The sequence below is a fragment of the Lepisosteus platostomus genome, chromosome 22 (assembly GCF_059453375.1).
Source record: "Lepisosteus platostomus isolate fLepPlt1 chromosome 22, fLepPlt1.hap1, whole genome shotgun sequence".
Lineage (NCBI taxonomy): Eukaryota > Metazoa > Chordata > Actinopteri > Semionotiformes > Lepisosteidae > Lepisosteus > Lepisosteus platostomus.
The window spans coordinates 17,481,288-17,503,252 of NC_142632.1; the positions used below are offsets into that span (position 1 = coordinate 17,481,288).

Consider the following 21,965-nt stretch of genomic DNA (forward strand, 5'->3'; position numbering starts at 1 on the left):
CCCGGGTAGATCAGATGAACTTTACTGTCCACTAAAAGTAGAAGTTTGTTCGGTTTCCCCCCATTCCAGATTAATAATGACGCAATTTATTTTTTTTCTCTGAATCCCATGTTCCAGGTCACGGATCCGCCGGGAGCTGTTCATTGAGGAGATCCAGGCTGGGAACCAGGGGGCGGCGAGCGAAGGGGGGTCCCCGTCGGCCCGGCTAGGCAAGGCGGGCGAGGGGGACAGCTGTGACGGGACGGAGTCCGACGGCACAGTGGAAGGCCGTCCGGGAGGGGCGCAGGGACCAGAGGAGTACGGGGGCCCAGCCTCGGAGGGAGAGGGGGCCGACCTCAAGGAGGAAGGCGGCCCCGAGACGCCCGCCCGCTCCCCTGCCCCGCAGGACGCCACTACCTCAGCCTCTAGCGCGCCCGGAACCAGCGGCCACAAGGGTGGCGCCATCGCCAGCCTGTTCAGCTTCCCAGAGACTGCTCCCGCTGCCTCCCGGAACCCCAGGGACAGCAGCCTGCGCAAGAAGAAAGCTGCCAACCTCAACAACATCATCCACCGCCTGGAGAAGGCCGCCAGCCGCGAGGAGCCCTCCGAGTGGGAGTTCTGAAGCCGGCCGAGCTCTGCTCTTGTTTTACTTCACCTGCAGCCGGGGCGAAGCTGAGGAAGGAAAAAAAAAAGCGCAGAAAAAACTCAGATCTTTTGGACTTTTCTTTTTCAGGGGTCAGGGTGGGAGAGTAGTTTGGAAGACTTTGTTGTCTGGTTTTTAATAAGTAAAAAAAAGCACTTAGCCCTGCTGGCCACAGGGCCCAAACACCATCGGCCAATGGTGCAAAAGAATACCAGAAACTGCGGACACCAAGGAGCATTAAACATCCCAGGAGATTGTGCAGTTTCAAGGATGAACACTCAAAGGAAGCAATTGATTTATTTTTTTCCCCCAAGAGATTCATCTGCCGCTTCAAAGTGTTTTTAAATACGTCTCCTCAGCGAGTTTTTTTCACACTGTCAAGCTGAATAACTGTTACAACTTTTGCCTTTTTCTCTGTGTGCGCGTATGAGTGTGTGTGTTTTTGGGGTTCTTAATTTTTTCCTCCCATTTTATGCTTCGGTCCCAGCAAGAAGATTAAAAGAAGGAAAGTCCGGAAGAAATGCTGGAGCATTTAAAAGCGAGAGTTTAGGAAGGGGCAGGGACTGACTGCAAACCCCCTCTCCTCTTTCTCACTCCTAAACTCTGTCCAACAAGCGGCCATTTAATGGCTGCAGATTTTTCCAATACACTATGAACTACTTCGAGGAGAAAAACAATTTTTTACATTTCTTTTTTTTTTTCCACGGAAAAGAAAAAAAATCGTTTTTATAAGTATTTGGTTGCCACTAAGAGATTGCACAGTCTGCCGACTCTAAACATGCTAGTTTGGATTCCTAGATATTTGTGGGAGGGTGAGGGCAGGGGGGGCATTGAAAAATAACACTTGCTGGTTTAAAACGTCAAAAGAAAAAAGAAAACATTAAGTCACTTATTTTTTAACTAAACAACGAAACAAAGGTCATGTTCAGGAAAAGAAAAAAGAAAAAAAACAAATCTTGTAGTAGCTGATTTTAGTGTTTTCTCGTAAAGTGAACTAGAACTCTTTGATAAGTAGTGCACATTTATTTCATAGCTTTAACTGATTCCTGGGTCTTTCCTGAGGCCTCTGGGGGTGTCTTGTCTCACACACTCTGAGGCCAGAATCAGGAAAAGGGTAAAAAAAAAAATATCAAGGCGTACATACGGAGAAGATTTGAGTCTAGGTATTTCTAAGAAAAGAAAAAAGAAAAAAAAGAACCTGCTTTTTAACCTCTAACCACAAAAAAAACACGCTGTTCAGACCTCATACCTGGGAAGGCAGTGTGGCCAGGGGTTCGAGCACTATGCAGGCTTGTACACAATGCGCTGGGTGCCACACGTCAACAAAGAAACCTGTACATTTCTAAAACAAACTGCTCACGTTTCAGTGGTAGATGCTAGACGATGCACAGCTCACTTTACTGTAGGATTGGAGCTTTATGTCCAAAATCGCCTCCAGCTGGGCTGTTGATGGACCAGCCAAGCCTGGAGTCGGAGTAGCTGGAGACTGCGCATGGTGTGTGTATATATGTGTGTTGTAAGATTCAGAGGGCCTTCCTGCCTGTGAACCAGAGGGGAGAAGTGTGCTACTCTCAAGTTTCTATCTCATTATGCACTCTTACAGCAAACAATTTGCAGTACTTCATATTCCTCCAATCCCCTTCCGGTCTCGGAAATATATTTATAGAGGATAGCCTTGCTTTTTACACTAGAACCTTTTTCCAGGATTGCATTCACAGCACCAGCACCTCTTAGAGGTAGTTAACACAAAATTACACACAATCCATGGTCTAGGCTAGATTAAAATTGCTCTCCGCTCATTTTATCTTTTTAGTCTCGTTTTCAGTGCAGTCTGCATGTGAAATTCTGGTTTCTTGGAAGACATAGAAATAATCAGGATTACCTGGGGCTTTTACTGAGCAAAACAAAGATTGTTTAATACCAAAGTCTTGCTTTAAGAAGTGCAGCCTAATGTACCTTCCCAAACAAGGATGCACTCTTCCCATAGCATTCACTACCATTGTGTTGGCTTTTGATTTCTGAGTTCTGTGGTGTGATCATAAATGTCCACAGCCTGTGCACGAACATCTCATTTTACTGGGGGTGCATTACACAATATTTATTTTATGTTACCATGTTTGTGCAGGCTTGAAGTTGACCCTGCACCCCATTTTTTCGGCTAGCTAATATGGTTTCTCCAGTTGAATTCAGCTCAACACACGACTGAGCGATATTCAAGTACTGTAAATGCAGGACTTGGTTTTGTTTGATAAGAAAGAGTTAGGCGAGTGCTGTAGTGTGGTCTGCACCTGTTATGAGGATGTAGACCTGCAGTAGGCAAAACTACAGTGTACACGTTTTGTGCTACTTTGCTGGGTGTGTCATCACATGCACTTCGTTGTTAGTGGTTACACAGACAAAATGTCATGCGTTTAAACAGCTGACTTGACCGGGATCTGTGCTCTGTGACAAAGGGCAGGGGAGCACTTGTCACAGTGCCTGCAGGCCCCGATCTTGGGCGTTTTGCATGCTTTGTAGCTGCTGGACGTTCTGGTACTCTTTCGGTAGAGACAGTGGCAGTCAGAAACGTTCGTCTTTTTCTTAAAACACGTATTTACTGCAACTCGTTTAAAAATCATGACCAAGGATCTTTTAAGAACTCCCATCTCTTATTTTACAAATGACTGTTAATAAGTCTGATTGCTGTTAAAAATGCTAATAGCTAAGTTACTGGCACAAATTGCTTCTAGAAACAGTCGAGTCACAAATCAAATTACTCACTGATTGACGGGGGGGGCATGGGTGACTTTTCTATTTGGCTACCCTGTGTAAATATATCCGATCTTGTCTCCTGAAAACACTCCTGTACTCATGAGCAGTCCTGCTTTGTACAGTATATGCACAATGGAGCGCGTGCCCACACACACAGCGCACAGCCCCTCTGACGCAAGCTCACAGTGTGTCCCTGCCTGCTGCCTCCCTCCTTGTCTGTGTGTGAGTCGAGTGTGCGCTGGGCGATGAGCAAACCAGAACACGAGTGAGTGTGGGGAGTGCGAATGAGATTTTATAAATCTGTACGTCTTTTTTTGTATATGTACCTGCGCACACATAAAAGTGCACAACTGCCACCCTTTCTTTCTTTATAAGCTGTTTTATCAATTTTGCGGCTTCTTGTGCCCTAGCTAAGTTTTAGATTTCTTTTATCGCCATATCTTAAAGACTTACTATAGAGGATTTCAATATATTAAGATTTTTTTTTTGTTGGCTTATTTATAGGTGCTGTATTTTTTATTTGATGTCTTTATTTTTGTTTTGTTTGTTTTTTATGGAAGGGATTATGAGGGGGCAAGTTACCTTTTTTTTAGACTGATAGACTGCCGGCAGTATTGAGTAATATTTACAAGATGTAGTTGTCATACATGTATATTAATGAACTCTGAAGATTATTTTGACAGTGTCATTTATATTGTTTTAAGAGAAAAACGGAAAAATTAAGCAGTTGATGATGACGATGATAGCATTATATGGTGCGTTTGCAGTTATGAGTTAATGTTACAGCTTTTTCTGTGCGTGTTTTGTTTCCCTTTGTTAGACGTCATTAGAAAAATATTCTTAAGAGGACAAAAGTACAGAAAACTTCAGCGCGCTCAGTCGAAATCAAGTCACATGTCAGTCCTTATTTTGGTTTCTTGATTTCGTGTTTTGATCCCGGTTTTTCTGCTCGGCTGCCCTGAGACGGCGTTGTGGTCCGTGCACGCCAGGAGTCTTTTCTTTCGGGGAATTTGGTGCCGTTTTTCCCTCATGACTGTTGCACCAACCGACACACACTTATTTTCTCAGACGTCTTTTTAAGCTTGGAGCAGCTCAGAAACAGAACCGCCTGTGAGGTAGACAAAAGAGAGCAGCAACAAGGGGCTCCTAGGACCTGCAGTTTGACTCCAGGAGGCTGAACCGTAGACCCGGTAAAGTTTTATGTCGGATTGTTCTGTAAAAGTTTCACCATTTATCTGGGTCTTTTATGTTCCATTGGGTTACTTAGTGCTGAAATTCAGACTAAACACTGCATCTCAAAGCTCTCAGCTGGGAAAGGGGCTGTTTTAACCCAAAGGACAGCTGTGTTGTATGACACTGCACAAGGCGTGTATAGTGAATAACAGTACAACAGGTAAAAATCTCATACCAGGTGATTTTAGTTGTTAGAAAATCCACTGTAATTATTTGGCTGTATAGAAAAGACATATCCTTATCTGATCATTTCAGTGATTTTTTTTCCTGTAGTAATTTGTACAGTATATGGCCTAAAATTGACTTCTCTAAAAATGTTTTAAAAAAATCAGTGGTTGTATATTAATCATGGGTCCAATACTGTCGCTTAGATCATTTTCACCCTTCCAAAACACTTATGAATTAAACTTGTGTGGATCAGATAAAAACAAATATCTTAAAGTATGTCCAGTTACTGTTGGTGAACGTGTTCATCACAATGTCTTCTTATATCCTGGACTAATACAGGTAAATAGAAGCTTAATTTTTTAAGCCTTTTTGCAAAATAGGTCATACAACTTGTTTAATTCTATGAATTGATTTGTTGCTTGTATATCTAGAAGTGTAATTGCAAAAAAAAGTAACTAAGATGCATATCAAAACTAGTATTAGCCTTAACACACAAGCTTAAGGTGTACAAAGCACAAGAACTAGAAGTGAGGACCACATTTAATTTTTACAAGATTAAACTATAAAAACAGATTTTGGTTTATGAACTGCATGAAATGTATTTACATGCCATATAATCAGTGCTAATTTTTTGAGTCGATAAACTGTATTTTCATCATAGATATTTTATTTGTCTGATCCACAAAGCCTAGTAATAATTCCCTATTTTTTGAATACCTGGTACTACCTAAGTATTCTGCAGCAAAGAGCGTGCAAATTGCTCACACAGAAGCACTTAAATAGCACTTATGTGTCTGAATAGCTGGTAGTCAGAAGGCGCTGGGGGGTCCCTGCAGAGAATTCTGGGAAGATGTGCCTTGACACGTGGTTGCAAACCAAGCAGGGTCAGAACTGACACTGCAGCCCACTCCTGGGGTGAGATGCCTTTTCAAACCAGTGGTTCCAAACCTTAGCACTCTTTCTCAGCCTAGTCTTTCATTTTGCAAAGCAAGAGTAATACAATTACTCTGGAAGCACAGGGCTGTTGTCAGAATATGTCCCCGGGACTGGCACAGTTAAGAGACGGCCTGTTACTTTTCTTATCGTGGTTACAAACCCAAATCCTTGCTCACTGGCGAGGCCAGAGGGCAACCCTTTGAATTTGTTGCCTTTGTATTAATTGGTTACAAACCAAAGCACTCCCAGATTCCTGAAGCGTCTTGACCCCCTCTGAGCCAATCCAGCCATCTCGCAAAACACCTTCTGCCACTGACCTTGAAAGTATGGCGCTGTTCTCGGACCGACATCAGCCCACAAGTTCTGTAGCAGGGGAAAAAAATCAGTGATGTGATCGATTGCAGGAGCTCCGTCTGACTTTGTTTGTTTTTGGAGAAGGGCTAGTAGGCTACACTTGGCTCCGTTAGTTGAGCAGTAGATGGGGGCACAAATGTGTTCCCCGTCTTAATCTGTTTCCATTCATTTTACTCAACTCTTTAGGTACATGTGTGTCCAAAAGCACAATAATCATCACTGCCTTCATCTTATGTGGGTGTCAGGGTTAGTGCACACTAGCTGCCCATCCTTGCCCTTCCCATCGAGCAGCTTCGTTCTGCAGAAGCAGCAGCACACATCAACAGCAGCACCTTTTCTAGTCGTTTTTGCACAGTCGTATTTAACGAGCCCATCATTCCAGCAAAGCACTTAAGCGGCCTGAGAGTGCCTTGGCAGCTGTCCGGGCTGCGAGTGTTGATGTAATTGATGTCAGTGGGTCGGCTGTCCTGCAGTAAAGAGGTTCAGCACTGGAGCCTTACATGTCACTTACATGTCACTTAGTCTCTCTGCATGCCAGCCCCGCACACGGAGCAGCACAGTCGGCTGTGTCTTGGTGTGGTCACATGTCCATACAGCCTTGTGCAGTCCCTGCAACTCAAGAAAGACAAACCTTTGAGAAGTGTTTAGCTGTTTTGCACGTTGAACTCGCAATAGCAAAGACTTGCCTCAGCTTGTTCATATGTGTGGACATACATATTTCAATCTGTAATTTAATGCCACAATCACCATATTTTACATATCAGTTTTTTAGTTGCTGGTAGCCGTTCTTTGATTGAATCTAATACCCAATGTCCGTTTTGTCGATGTTTCAAATCCATATATTTTCAGATGTTGAGATCATACAATAAGCCTCCTGGAGCCAGTATTGTAAAAGTAAAGAGCTTCTCTCTCTTTTTTCCTTTTCAAAGAAACAGTCTATTGAAATGCATTAGGGGACTAGAGCCTTGTGCACAGGGACAGTGTGATTCTACTGCATTGTTTCAGCTTGGTTGTCTTGGAGTGTGCTGGCATGTGGTGTCGCTGGTGTCCAGTGATTTGCCACCCAAAGTAGGTCTTAAGGCCAGTGAGATTAGAAGGAAACTTTAGCCATTCAGGGAGCCTCACAGAGGGCTAGGTTGTAATATTGCTGAAATTAGATTTTCAGTGCCTGTATATCCACAGTACATAGATGACCAGCAGTGGGAAATTTGTATAATTTTGCAAGGGTCTTCCAGTCATGTGTTCTTTCCTGTCATAGTGGTAAATCTGATGTTTTTTTATGAAATGGAATGAAAATTCCTGGCGATTCGGGATGAGTTAGGTTTCAGATGTTCTCAAAACTCTGGGTTGGGTTTGAACTCTGCTGGTGACTACTGGTATCACTTCTATTGCCCCTGTAGGGATAGACTGCAAGCTGCCATGTGGCTGGAATCTGGGCTGGTGGGTCTGATCTCAAAGAGCAGTTGAACAGCTGTGTCCGTGTGTGAAGCTTAGGAATCCTGAGGTTGGGGTAGGTTTTAGGATTATCATGGATTTCCATGCCTGCCTTTAGGACAGGGTTGCCTAAACAGAAAAGAAGGCTGTACCTCAAAAGTTTTTTAGCAGACTCTTAAGGACTCTTGAGTGACATTCTTTGCCCTTACACAATGATCCCAAACATTGTGAACGTTTCATGATGCTAATTTAGACAGGGAATATAAAAGAAATAAAGGCTGTCAGTCTTGTATCCATCAGCACTGACCTTTCTGGTTATTGCTGTTATTAATTTAATCAGAAGTGATTAGTCTCCGTGTTGTGCAGTGCGTTGTAGAGAGTTGTTGGGTTCGCTTTCGATTGTACTGAAGGGTATATTTACAGTTCTGATCACTGATTCAGGGATATGTGATGACAAAGAACATAGCAGCCTTTTCCCTTCCGTCGAAAGATTATTGTTGAGCATGTGTTTAACTTAAAATCTTGCGTTCAAAAGTAAGGGCATTTCATTTAACTTTTAAAGTACTGTACTGTTTTAAGTTACTGCAAATCCATTCTCATTAATTGACAATGTGTCCTGGTCCACCAGTCTGTGGTACCGTGCTGTACCACTTCCCAGTCCTTACAAATCCATTTACTTCAAATCATTCTTATGAACATCTTGTTGCATATTTAACCCGGGTAATGGTGGAGAAAATGAGTTGTGTGTTCTCTCTGTGTTGATAATCCATTTGAGATTTTGAGTAGATCAGAAGGGACGCTTTTCAGCCTTCTTTTCTAGTCCTGAGTGACTCTTGTTCCAGCTGGCACCTCTCTGTAGACAAACAGGACCCGTCTCGTCAAGCTCCCAAGAGCCGTACTGGAATGAGTAACGTGCTGTTCGGGATAGTTGTCTCGGCAACATTTACTCTCGCCCGTGGTCAGAAATCGCTACTGAAGTTTTTTCATACGCCATAAGCAACAGTGTGGGATGAGGAGGCAACCTCGCGCACCAGGAATTATCCCTCCATCCCCACAAAAACAAGACTACTATACATGCGCGCCTCTTTCAGTGAGTGCCAGAAAGTCTGCTTCTTTCTGCTTTGCATACCTGGGGTATAAGCAGCTGAGCTGCTGCTTCAGGGGGACTTGACACACACCTTGCTGTCAATGCGCTGGGCTCTCAGCCCTCCTGTCCGGAGACAGGGGTCACCACCGCGTTCCAACACCTGGAAGAAATCAGCAAGCTGCTCGAGGCAGAACTGCAGCTATCCTTTTATACACTTACGATATGCAAGGACCAAATCACCTTTGCTCATCTAGTAAAGCAAAAAGACTTGTTTTTACGCGCGCTGTAAGGTAGAACACACGCAAAGCATATCAACGTGCCCACCTCTTAATCAAGATGAGCGTTTTGTGCTGTTCGTGTTGTATGAGGTCTATAGTACCGCTGGGATTGGTACAGGTGACATCTTCTTCTGTCTTTGTATGAGATTATATATTTTTGTTGTTATGTTGGCAAGTTTTTCACTGTATTGGTCCCTGTTTTAGGTGTGCACTCGTGTGTAGGAGGTATTTATGCAGTGGGTCATAATTAAAGTCATTTGAAAATCGGGGAGCTACTGTAGAAAGCAGAAGCGTGCGCCCAGAGTAACACTGGTTTATACAAAGGGCATTGTTTGTTTTAGACATTTTCAAAATGAAGCCGTCAGTTTATAAATATCACAGTTTTCTCTGCATTTATATATGGAGTGCATTCAGAAGTAAATGTTATCCTCTGGACAGATCTTATACTATTTACTATATATAATCTATAGGCGTCTTTTGGATAAAGTTCAGGATTTTGCCCTTTGCAAGTATTTTTCTACAGAAATGAGTCAGATTACTATAGAGATTCTATACAGTGTCACTTAAAATTGTACAGATAAATATATCCTTGATAAAGAGTTTGTTCTAATTCTTCGATGTTTCTACGGGTTTGTGTTTTCTCTTGAAGTCTTGAAGCATTTCTGTGGGATTGTTGGAGAGCATCTTCTGTTCTCCGCATCAAGACTGAAAAACATCAGCTAGCTGTTCTGGAGAAACAGTGAAGTCAGTTCTTACAGGATGCATTTTCATTTAAAGATATTAGAAGCTTGAAATTCAGTAAATTGGAAAATGAATTCCATGTCTTTCCTTCGACTGTTTTTAAACCCATATGTTTTCCCATGGTTTTCAGTGTCTTTATAACAGGCATTAATCTGTATCACAGCATTATTCTAGCTTTACATTCTTTTTGTATTCAATAGATACACGTCTCATGTTGACGTGTCCTGTATGTTTCTGTCTATTTGTTTGATATAATGACCCAGAAATTTAAAACCTTATCCTAGTATCAAACTAGGGTTCCCAGTTCGCTCCTGGGAATAGATTTTTTGCAGTTTTTGTGAGCTCTTGTTGTAGATTCATTTTAGAATCACAGAGGAGGGAGCGTGTTTATTTGGCAAAGTTGACTCTGGAGAAATGATTTGATTTGCAGGACGTTCATTGTTGACCTGTCTAGTCTGGTCAGTCCCCTCCACTGTCTCTACACAAAGCGAGCGTTTTCCCTGACCTGCGTGCTCTGATGAGAGATTACCGCTCTGCGGCCTGCCTTCCTGGAGGCCGGGGTCTTCGTCTCGGAAGTTCTTGTATTCCGAGCTGTTCTGTTCCGATTAGAACCGCAGGCAGTTCGGCAGGGCCCGGTGCTCTCGCTCTGCAGGTCCGGCTCTGCGCCGAGTTCAGGATCACTGCAGAGTCCGACTCGCTTATCTGTAAAGCTGTCTGTCCTTACGGATTCAAGGGGCCGATGGGAGCGTTGTGAGACGGAAGGTAGTTGCATATACAGTAGATCAGGGAAAAGTAAATGCCTGGTGGTCAGCCATCACAACGCAATAAACTCAAGTCTAGTTTTGTTTTAAAAGCTTTGTTCCCCCCCCATGTGTGTGTGGAAAAGCCCTTTGCCTTTGTCCTCTTCTTCTTTTGACAGATCTGAATACTCCCTGTATATAGTACAGTATAGTCACTGCTGCAGGAAGTCCTGGGTTGTTGAGCTGTCCTGCGGAATCGGATCCACACAGTGTGCAGCTGCTCAGCAGTGCTGTGGGAATGAAGCAACAGCAGCAGTGGCATGTCCAGGTTCTGAACCCAGTCCCCACCTCCGTGATGCCAATGCCTGACAAATTCGAAATCCTGCCAGGGTTTTCCCTCATGAGAGCGGGAGCCGTTCTCGTTCCCAGTGGAAGCCGCCGTGACCAGAGCGCTCATTCCTGCGGGTCCTCTGGATTTCACGGCAGGCGAGCGCCTGAGGACTCAGATTTACAATCAGACACGATGGAGTCTGCCACTCCAAAAGGGTGACGGCTGTCACGTGACTTTCAACATTTTATAGTCGGATTGAAAGCTGCAACTGTTTAAAAAACAGGATACATTTTGAGAATGGGTCTAATTTGTTTCATGGTGGGTTTGATTACCCACACATAGCTGCGCCCAGGTGCACAAAGAACCACTACTTGAGAACAAGACACACAACTTGTTCCAGGCCCCGCTCTTGTTCTGAACCAATAACATCTGAACTCCAGTATAATCTGCAATTTTAACTTCTTAGCATTTTAAAGTCGAAAAAGTGCTTTTCTTCATATGTCAGTGGAGGCTGAGTTCATTACCTCTTTAACCACCTGCCTGTTGCTTCGCCCCCCAGAGTCCTCTAGGCATTCTGCAGCTCGGAGAATACACTTTGTGTATGGGTGTGCTTCATAAGACTACAGCTCCCAGAGTGCCTTGCTGCTGCTGCTACTTGTACCCGATGAAGTGCTGTTTTGTAGTCCGCAGGGATTCTGCTGGCCTCTTTCCAACACGTGACACGTATTGTTTTTTGGTCTGTCTTCGTGTAGCCACGCAACTCGTTCCTTAAGTGATTTTATTCACTGAATAACTTTTTTTGATAAGCTCAGTGGCTCACGCCTTGCGCCCAGAGCGTCGCGCCAGCTTCAGGAGAGAGCTCGTGCGAGTCTGTGCGCCGGGGTTGGGCTGGTCTTCTCGGCTCGGGAGAGCTCGCACGTTACCGCCTTCGTCGGCACAAGCTGTTTATTTATTTGATACTTGGCTTTCTTGCAGTCCTGTTCTTACTGGAAAGTCTTAGGGCCTTTGTAGAAATTGTTACACAGATTTTACGTTGACTTCGATTTGTAACGAGCTAACTTCATTGCCGTCTGTGCGGCTCCTCACTTTACTAATACCAGATTTATAAGCCGTCTTTTTTCTACAAGAAAACTTTTTTCATCTGATGACTTAGAAACAGGGACACTACTTTTATCAGCGATGGGGAACAAAGGGGGCTACGCTCACAACTTTTCAAGTGCCAGAGGTCTCCAGCCTTTGTGTACAATTGGCATCTTGTATAAAAGTTCTGATGCACAAAATGCCAACTTTAACCGCTTACTCTCAAATTGAATCCACCATTATACCGGATCTTTCTTTTCTGAAGCGTCAATGACCATTGCTGTGTAGGGAAAAACAGTCTCTCAGTTTTAAGTGGATATTGTTTCTGCATAATTTACAGCACTAAAACTATTGTTTATTGCTTGTTAATTTGATGAATTATAGCAGATCAAGATTTTATACCAATAAACAAAATTTTTCCACCGTCCAAGAGCTAAGGAACGTTTGTAAGGACTGGTGTTTTCCAACAGAGAAGTTGTTGACTTGTTCCTGCTAATTCTTACACAGGGCTTGGAGACCTCCGTTGTACAGCAGTGGCTACAGTAGGGTTTAGGTTTCGTGCAATTTTTTTCTTTTTGTTTTTCTTTTTTTTTTTCTCTTAAGTGAAGCTCTTGAGTTTGGGTTCCAAACTTCACATTGAAGTTTTCTTCTACCCTGTTACAGAAATCCAGTCAACCAAAAAGAGTGTCTTTCGACAGCAAAAGCAGAAACGCTTCACCACGAAGGAGAAGATTGATGAGGTGGGGGGGGGGGTTCAGATGAATAAAGATTCTGGGCCTTTGCGATTTCAGGCTTTTAAAAGTAATTCTTCTGAGTTTAAGCGGTGTGTTGGGTCAGCTGACGTCCTTGAGGGTCGTAGTCATGAAGGGTTCTGCTGGTGTTTCCTTTGGCTTAGAAACAAACATGAAGTTCAGTCTGTCAGCGGACAAGCAGCTCGATTGTCGCTCAGAGCTCAGGCGGACATTTACCCAGAAGGCCCTGCGACCCTCGTGGGTCCACTGTTGTCCGTTGCTCCCGGTCTCCTGCGAGCTTCCGGGTGCAGCTCCGTGGGCTGCCGATCGCCACTCGCGGCCGCCCGATCCGGTTCACCCGACCCCCAAGAATTCGGGAAGAGGCAGTGTGGTTGCTGGCGATGGAGAAGGTGTCCCCTCTGTCAACAGAATACCTTCTCTTTTTGTCCAGAACCTTTTTTTTTTGTTTGTTTGACTGTTTTGTGTTTTTTTTAAACGTGTTAAGTCATGTAGTGTGTTCTCAGCACTGTAAGACAGTCCCTATACAATATGGAGAAGCAATATCACTGTATGAAACTCACACAATGTATTATTATTATTGTTATTATTATTATTGTTATTATTATTATTCACTAGCACCCTAGGTGTGATAATTGAAGTAAATATCTTTTATACAAACACAAAGCTGGCGTGTGGTGTGTTTATTGAAATTTTCCAGAAGAGAAAACACATGGGGTTTTGCTTAAGATGTCCCATTACTGGTTCGGGGTCTGTAAAAGGAATCAAACTGCTGTGCATCGGGGTTGTGTACCACATGATATGATCCTGTCTCATAAAGACGTTTTAGGCTGCGTTCCTGACGTGCTCTAGAGAAGAGAAAAACTGATTTGAAAGCAGGTTCTTAAGAATTTGTGACATATTGTATGTATGTATGCTTCAGTTGTTGTGTTCGTGTTAATATACCAGTTACCATCTTGCCTGGTTATTTAAAGCAAAGTTCTACAGAAAAACAAACATGTCTCATTCTGGAGATACTGTATTTGCTCTGAAAAAAATAATGCATGTTTTTTTTAATGCCGCAGGATTAACAAAATCAGCTGACATAGGCTAATGAAAAAATCACCAGACTGTCCTTTTTCCCTGTGAATACACTGTGCCAGGCCTCAGGGGTGCACAGCATGTACCCAAGGATAAGTGCCATTCATAGACGTTGCTCACTTGCACAGAGAGCTTGATCCCCACCTTCTTTTTCAGCCCAGTGCTCTTTTCTCAAGATGCTGACAGAGGAGGGCTGCAGAGCAGTTCTTAGTAAAGCCCTCTGCTCAGAGCACAGGCTGCTAGATCACTCTGCCAGGTCTGAACAGGTGAGGGTTCGTTTGTGCATTATCGCAATGGTTTTCCGCTTGTTCTACAGCGATTCAGCTGGAAAAAAAAGCTGGCCGTATGTGCATCTCTTGCCAGTATTTCTCTGTAGCCAACACAGGGTAGTCAGGGCTTGCAGCCCATCAGCAGTCTGCTGCCGCTCAGCGGAGAACCGGGGAGTGGTGTCAAGGCGTGATGTCCGGATCAGAACCAAGGAAAGGACAGGATCTTTAACATGACTCCACTGGGGACATATTGCCATTGCCTAAAACACACTGGGTGGCAGGGGTGCTTCCTTTGGTCTTGTTTGGTCTTTGGTCTTCCAATTTAGCTGCCCATGAGTGTGTTTTGCAAAAGGCGTTCTCTCTCGGGGGCAGCATCGCTGTACAGTACGTTTTCATTCATTACCTGAGGTAAGTACGGCACAAATGAGTAACTGAAATTTAAGTAGATCCTGATCCATGCGCTCATCTCCTAACTTTGTCCTACTTGAAGTAGTCTCACAGGGGATGACAGTCCCCTGCAGCTTGTGAGTCGCCCTGCGTGTACTGCGTTCTCCTGTAACATCTTCTTGCTTTGACCATATCGCATTACGCAAGTGTCCCCATATGACTTTCCTGCTTCACTTCACCAGTAATTTCCATCATTTTTGATGTAAAGGTTTCTAGTTTAGGCTTTCTTTGGTCTGTGCAGGTCTCCGAAAAGTCCTGATTTATTCTCTAGAAACAGACACTGTGCATCAGGGTGTGCATCCCAAAAAACCTTTAGGGACCTCTGTGTCACTTATGGAAAATCACACTGACATCAATTTTGTTTTTCAGCTGTCGATAGCGAAGAATAAAAACAAACCAAGTGCCTTTGTGCTGCATTTCTGCCTAAATGGCCTTTTCACCCAGGCGTGAAGCAGATGTGTCATTCCTCCCTTCAGCAGCAGTAGCTGTGGCGAAGGTGGTGATGCACTAACGTCATGGCAGTCTCCTCTGTGTGGGGGCCCTTGTGTTGGCAGGCCGCTACGCCGAGCTGCAGCTGGAGTTCTCCGAGGCGGTGCACACCAGCACGGAGCAGAAGGAGTTAATCCTGAAGCTGGAGCGTGACCTCAGCACTGTCCAGTCCATGTCCACACTGCAGCGGCCAGACGCGGAGGTGGGTACCTAGCCTGGGAAGGACCTGTAGGGGTGTCAGGAGCAGGCACTGAAATGGTGAATGACTGGTCTCTTGCCCAGTTTGTCAGAGCACCTGCAAGAGGAAGTGCTTCAATAGATCTAGTCTGTTCAAACAGGTCAGAGTGAGACAGAGGAGAGGGGTCATAAGGTGATGTAGCTTTGAAGTCTATTTTGAATCTGTGCACCTTGAGTCCAAAGCAAAAGTGTGCAGTTTCCAGAAAGCAGACTTCAAAGGAATGAGACAGTTCAAGAGAAGTGAAATGGGAGAGTATAGACGGGAAACTATTGGGAAACTGGTGGCCACAGTTAAAACATATTCTGCTTGGAAGGGCAGCACATATACAATGTGTCCAAAAAGTGAGTAAATTAAAAACCAGAAAACAGTATCCCAAGTCATTAGCCATTCCTATGATTATAAAACAGCAGGATCCAGTTAAATAAGACAAGTACAGTGAATTTCAAGCACAGGTAAAAAGCATATTAGAAAATCCAATCAATAAATTGAAAGGAATATTGTAATGGAGGCTAAAATAATAAAACATTCTTTTGGAACTACAGCAACAAAAGAACCAGCAAGGATGAAGTGAGATACAGTACAGTATATCCGGGACAGAAATGGGAGATCTCTAGACAGAGAGGGAAGTGGCTGATGTACCGAGCGAGTATTTCACTCAGGTGTGCACTGAGGAAGAAGACACCAGCGTGTCTCAGGCAGCAGAAAGACAAACTTCTGTCTGAAGTCAACAGTTCTAATTTCAAAGAAGAAGAAGTGTTTTGTGTCCTAGAAGCACTCAAGGTTAATAAACCAGCAGGGCCTGATGGCGTCTTACCTGTTGTACTCAAGGACGTGAGTGACCACTGATGTTACAGCTAGCTGATCTGGGAAAAGGGTCTCCTAATTTTAATTTTTGTTGGTCAGTGTCCTTCACTACTTTTTAGAATAACTGTCAACTGTCCCCACATATTGTAATCTTCTGCATTCCAAGCCAATAACATGGGGTTCCCTTCACCTGTCTGTGTATGACATTCACTTCAGGACCAGCAGAGCTGTGAGTGAAATATTGTTTCCTTTCAGGGGGCAGATTTCAGTCACCTGGAGAGAATTCCTGAACCGATCAAGGAGGCCACTGCTCTCTTCTCAGGTAAAGAGAAGAGTACAAAAAGTGTTTCAGTTTTGACTGCAGTCTTCATCACTGGCTGTACACTCCTCACGGTTACATCCCTGAAGCAAAAGTCATGAACCTTCAGCTTCCCGTGTGGGCTAACAGAGTGTACCAGGCTCTGGCCCTGCTTGGACACACAGTTTTAGACCAGTGGAAGACCTTTACATCTCGTGGTGTTCTGGGTGCAGAGAATGATGAAATGTATTCTAGTGAATCCAGAAGACACTAGTTTCACCAACTTTATCTTCTGGTTTTCCCCCACCCAGCCTTCACTAGCACAGGATTTAATCCAGTCAGTCCCAGTTCAGTGTCGCATGCTGTGCTTCAAAGTGTGCATGTGCTCTGAAAAATACAGTAGTGCAGTAACGTTGGTGCTGTATAAGGTACAGTGGTGCAGCAGGTGTGCTGTATAAGGTACAGTGGTGCAGCAGGTGTGCTGTATAAGGTACAGTAATGCAGCAGGTGTGCTGTATAAGGTACAGTAATGCAGCAGGTGTGCTGTATAAGGTACAGTGGTGCAGCAGGTGTGTTTTATAAGGTATAGTAGTGCAGCAGATGTGCTGTATAAGGCACAGTAGTGCAGCAGGTGTGCTGTATAAGGTACAGTGGTGCTGTATAAGGTACAGTGGTGCAGCAGGTGTGTTTTATAAGGAACAGCAGTGCAGCAGGTGTGTTTTATAAGGTATAGTAGTACAGCAGGTGTGCTGTATAAGGAACAGTAGTGCAACAGGTGTGTTTTATAAGGAACAGCAGTGCAGCAGGTGTGCTGTATAAGGTACAGTGGTGCAGCAGGTGTGCTGTATAAGGTACAGTGGTGCAGCAGGTGTGCTGTATAAGGTACAGTGGTGCAGCAGGTGTGCTGTATAAGGTACAGTGGTGCAGCAGGTGTGTTTTATAAGGTACAGTGGTGCAGCAGGTGTGTTTTATAAGGTACAGTAATGCAGCACGTGTGCTTTATAAGGTACAGTAATGCAACAGGTGTTTTATAAGGTATAGTAGTGCAGCAGGTGTGTTTTATAAGGTACAGTGGTGCAGCAGGTGTGCTGTATAAGGTACAGTGGTGCAACAGGTGTGCTGTATAAGGTACAGTGGTGCTGTATAAGGCACAGTAGTGCAGATGTGATGGCTCAGGTCTGGTTATGTCATGAACGCGACGACGCTGGGCGGATCTAGCGACAGGTTTGGGAAGCAGTGGGCTCAGAAAGTTGAATGTGGGCGAATGTCCAGCCCTTCAGTGATGCCCTGTGTCCTCTGTGCAGGTGTGGGGGTTCTTCCCCAGGCTGAGCTGCCCCAGGGCCAGATGGACTCCCTCCTGTCCATCATCTCCAGCCAGAGGGAGAGGTTCCGCACCCGGAATCAGGAGCTGGAGACGGTGAGTGTGTGAGCCTTATGTGTAACTTGTGTTGTGTTTGTATGTCAAGTAGTGTTGTTTGTGTGTGTCAGCGAGCGAGGTTGTGTTGTTTGTGTTTTGTGTGGGTCCCAGCTGAAATTATTTCTCAGCCTTATGTGTAATGTAATCAGTATGTAAAAGACTGATCTTCTATTTGAAAGAACAAAGACATGATCGGATTTGTGAATCCATATAAATACGGTGGAATACTGCTTTATAACTAGGGGCCATTTGTCATGCCTCTTACTTCCTCGCTTCTTCACACCCCTCCTGTGTCTAGGAGAGCCGCACCCTGCAGCAGACCCTGCACGCCCTGCAGACCGAGCTGGACAGCCTGCGCGCCGACAACATCAAGCTGTACGAGAAGATCAGGTTCCTGCAGAGCTACCCAGGAAGGGTGCGTCAGACACAAAGAGCGTCCGATCAGATCTTCCTCCCGGAAACGCTGCTCAAGGATGCTGCTTAGGGTTGTGTTTTGAACACAGTTGTGTTTTAGTGCTGTGATTGTGTTTTAGTGCTGTGAAGTGTGACAGAGCTTCTGCCCTCTCCTCCAGGCTGGCGCCAGCGATGACACGGTGATGCGCTACTCCTCCCAGTACGAAGAGAGGCTGGACCCCTTCTCCTCCTTCAGCAAGAGGGTGAGGTTGCAGGCAGATGTAGCGATGCCCTCTGTCTGCCCCACGGGTCTCCTGAAAACCCCGCCGGGACCCTCAGGATGACTGGGGCTCGATCAGATGGATTTGGTTAACGCTGCTTGTCTGTGTGTCTGACAGGAACGCCAGCGCCGGTACCTGAGCCTCAGCCCCTGGGACAAGGCCACTCTGGGCCTGGTGAGTTCTCCTGTGCTGGAGCATGCTGGGGGCACAGTGCTCTCCATCTGTGCGGGTTCAAGCTGGGGAGACTTTTCTTTCCTGTGTTCACCTCTAGTGTTCCTGGACTCATGCTGTACTAAAGACAAACTACAGACTGTGGAGTCATAGAACTATAGAGTTATATACATCCTGATATTTTACTACAGCTTCTTCAATCCTGTTTTTATGTATTTACTGTAGGACCTTGACCTTTTTTCATAGACTGAAATCCATTTGACTCCAGTTTCGGAGTGCATCTCCTGTGCACTGTGTGCCCCTGTGCTGTGAGCTCTGACACCCGTACTGGCTTTTCGGGGTGGAGGAGACAGACTGGGAGAATGATTCAGTGATTCTGTCGTCCGCGCTGCCTGATGCTGGGCTGTGTGTTTCAGGGACGCGCGATTCTGTCGAGCAAGACGGCCCGCACCATCGCCTTCTTCTACACCGTCTTCCTGCACTGCCTAGTCTTCCTGGTGAGTCTTCCCGCCGGAAAGCGTCGGTGTCGGTCGCGCTGAAGCAGAGACTTTCAGTACCGTGGTGTTTAGCAGGAGAAACGTCATGACCACTGCACGACTGATGGTGGTGTTCCCGCAAGAGCACTTCAGAAATCAGGGAAAAGACAACAGAACAGCTTGTATCTTTGCTGTTTGATTAGACTCAGCATGTAGGTCATCAGCACCAATCTCTGCGTTTCCATCTGTAGTGGGTTTAGAAGTTTTTGAACCACTTTTTTAACTGCTTTCTTTAGAAGTTTTATTCTCCACACTGTGTGACAGTCTTTGATGTGTAACTAGTCAGGCCTCAGTGAAAACAGTGTGCACCAGCGTGCACAAAAATGTTGCTGAAATTCACTCCAGAGGAAGAGTGATCAGATGCAGGTTTAAAGGAATGTCCTGCTCTTAAAGGCTCTAATTGTAGTCCAGAACAGACGTAAACTACAAGGAAACCTGAATCAAGAAATCAAAAATCCTCAAAACAGTACTTCAAATCTGTTGGTTTCAACAGTGATGCATGAAACAGAGACCACAGGTGGAAACTACATGGAAGTGGTATTAAACCTGAGAGTAGGAGGCAGTTTCTGTACACAAACAGTGGTAGGAGTGTGGAACAAGCTATAGATCCTAGGTTCAGTCAGCTGCTGAAAACCAAGCAAGCTACTGTGCTGAATTGCCTCCTCTCCTCTATTTTAATCTCTTTTCATCTGTGCCTCACAGGTGCTGTATAAAACCGCCTGGAGTGAGAGCATTGGGAGAGACTGCAGCGCCTACTGTGCAAAGAAGTGAGTCCGTTTTACTCATTTTTTAAAAGATTTAATTCCAGTGTCGAACACGACCAGACTTGATGGTAACTATTGTGCTGTGAAGCTCTACAGTGATGTGGCCCTTGTGTGTGTGTCCCCCAGTGGGTGAGGCAGCGTTGTGTGTGTGTGTGTGTCCCAGTGGGTGAGGCAGCGTTGTGTGTGTCCCAGTGGGTGAGGCAGTGTTGTGTGTATGTCTGTCCCAGTGGGTGAGGCAGCATTGTGTGTGTGTCCCAGTGGGTGAGGCAGTGTTGTGTGTGTGTTTGTCTCAGTGGGTGAGGAGGTGTTGTGTGTGTGTGTGTGTCCCAGTGGGTGAGGCAGTGTTGTGTGTGTGTGTGTGTCCCAGTGGGTGAGGCAGTGTTGTGTGTGTCCCAGTGGGTGAGACAGCGTTGTGTGTGTGTCCCAGTGGGTGAGGCAGTGTTGTGTGTATGTTTGTCTCAGTGGGTGAGGAGGTGTTGTGTGTGTCTCTCAGTGTGCTGTCTCTCACAACAGTCTCCATTTTCCCAGGTTCTCTGACCACCTGCACCGTTTCCACGAGAACGGGGAGAACGGGGAGATGTGGCAGTGATGTCACTGCCCAGCTGGTGCAGGAGCTCCTCCCACGTGCACGCGCCATGCCTCCTGCAGTAGCAGCTTTTCTCCACTAGAGGGGGCGGTTTGCATGTTAGAGCATTCTATGGAAAGCGCATCTGTATTAAGTCAATTTCTCAATTTCCTCATCATTTTTTTCTCTCTAAGACAGTGGATTCTTTTCACTTTAGTGGTCAATGCCTTGTTACAGAGCTGGTCCCCAGAGCATTAAAGAGCTCACAGAAGACTAATACAGTTAAGATGATTCGGAGTCATTAATTATATTCAGCACTTGTTAAAAGTATTATCACAATCATCCCAATAGTTAAAATAGTTGCCAGTAGTTTTCCTCTTGTAATACTATGCAGTTCAGAATCAGTACAGTGTACTACAGTTTTATTGCATTTCTGCAGCATTCTGTTTATATCTTTCCTGTGCATGCCTGCCCTGCCTGGGAGAGACGGCGCCCCCCACTGGTGTCTGTTCACAGACACGCAGCTCCTGTGACAGATAACACTGGGAGTGTTCCCAGCTCGCTCAGGCCAGAGCCAAGGAGCACAGTATTGGGCAAAAAAAACAACAACATGCATTCAAGACAAATGAGCTCACTGTGATATAATGGTACAGTAGTTCAGAGGTCACTTGTCTTGTCCTCTTCTGATCCAGGCTCAGTACTCACAGATAGGCTCTGGCAGGGTGCTTACAGTGAGGGACCAGTCTCCGCAACATAAGGGACCACAGTCTGATTGCTTTTGTTTTGGTAATGTTCTTTAGGCTGGTTTGTGGTTTATTCGACAATGTTTTGATTTAATTAGCTTGACAGGTAGAGAAGAGGTGGTGAGCTGGTTTGTCTGGGTTAAAGTAGTACCTTGAAGGCACCAGCAGGGGTTTTTGTTGGGCTTCAGGGTCTTGTCTCTTTCTGTCTTCTTACCATGGTAACGGCTCTGTTCAGACCGGGGGGCTGCGCGGGCACTCTGGCGCAGGGAACGTGGCTGATGGGAAGAGGAGCTTCTCTTCACAGTGCTAGAGCCCCACTTAACTTTGCAGCAACTTTGTTATGAGCTGTGCTGTATTAAAATGAGCCTCTGGACCTGAAGTTATAGCAGTATATCTGCAGCAAAACATCGAGCATAAACGGTGCAGTGGAGCAGTCACAAAGAGCACCAGTGCCCCCTGCTCCTGCGCGTGACAGGCCAGGGCTGTGTGAGAGCAGGGCCTGCGCAGTGCGGTCGGGTGGGGGTGGGCCTGGCTCCCCGAAGATCCTGCGCCAGAGAGCGGCTGCAGTCCGATACCAAGGACGCGGAGCGAAGCACAGAAAGGGACACACAGGGTTCATTTGTGGGTCACGCACACACAAACACACACACACACACACGCATGCTGGGAGAGCACGGAGAACACTGCACACGCAATTTCAACAACATTGTCATCCAGGTCTGATCAAGACTGATCCCATTCCCATGTGGGATCTCCTGAACTCCTAAAGCCTGAGTAGTTAACACTGAATGAGAGTGTCCTTGTGTGTCAGCAGACCCCTTATTATTTTGTTTTAAAGAAGAAGGTAAAGCATGTGCTAGGTCACAGCAGTGAGAAAGAAGTGTGAAATTAAAACCCTCCGTCATTTCTGCCCTGGTTTCGGATGGTGCTGTCCAGAGCAGAGGAGACGCAACATTCTGCTGAGGT

General features: G+C 45.3%; 2 protein-coding genes across 8 annotated transcripts in view; both read left to right on the forward strand.

Moving 5' to 3' along the window:
* The window catches only part of cux1a (cut-like homeobox 1a), a 170,411-nt gene extending 157,241 nt beyond the window's left edge, over window positions 1-13,170 (forward strand). For all 7 annotated transcript variants that reach the window (XM_088615795.1, XM_088615799.1, XM_088615800.1 and 4 more), the window contains one exon: window positions 118-13,170. In XM_088615795.1, the coding sequence (XP_088471921.1) occupies window positions 118-601 (484 nt within the window). In that variant the 3' untranslated portion in view covers window positions 602-13,170. The remainder of the gene's footprint in view (window positions 1-117) is intronic.
* On the forward strand, window positions 11,855-20,280 carry cux1b (cut-like homeobox 1b). The gene is made up of 10 exons (XM_088616609.1): window positions 11,855-11,900; window positions 14,855-14,991; window positions 16,087-16,153; window positions 17,434-17,546; window positions 17,845-17,961; window positions 18,119-18,202; window positions 18,338-18,394; window positions 18,808-18,888; window positions 19,630-19,694; window positions 20,220-20,280. The coding sequence occupies exons 1-10, from the start codon at window positions 11,855-11,857 to the stop codon at window positions 20,278-20,280; spliced, it is 828 nt and encodes a 275-aa protein (XP_088472735.1).
* Window positions 20,281-21,965: the final 1,685 nt, after the last annotated feature.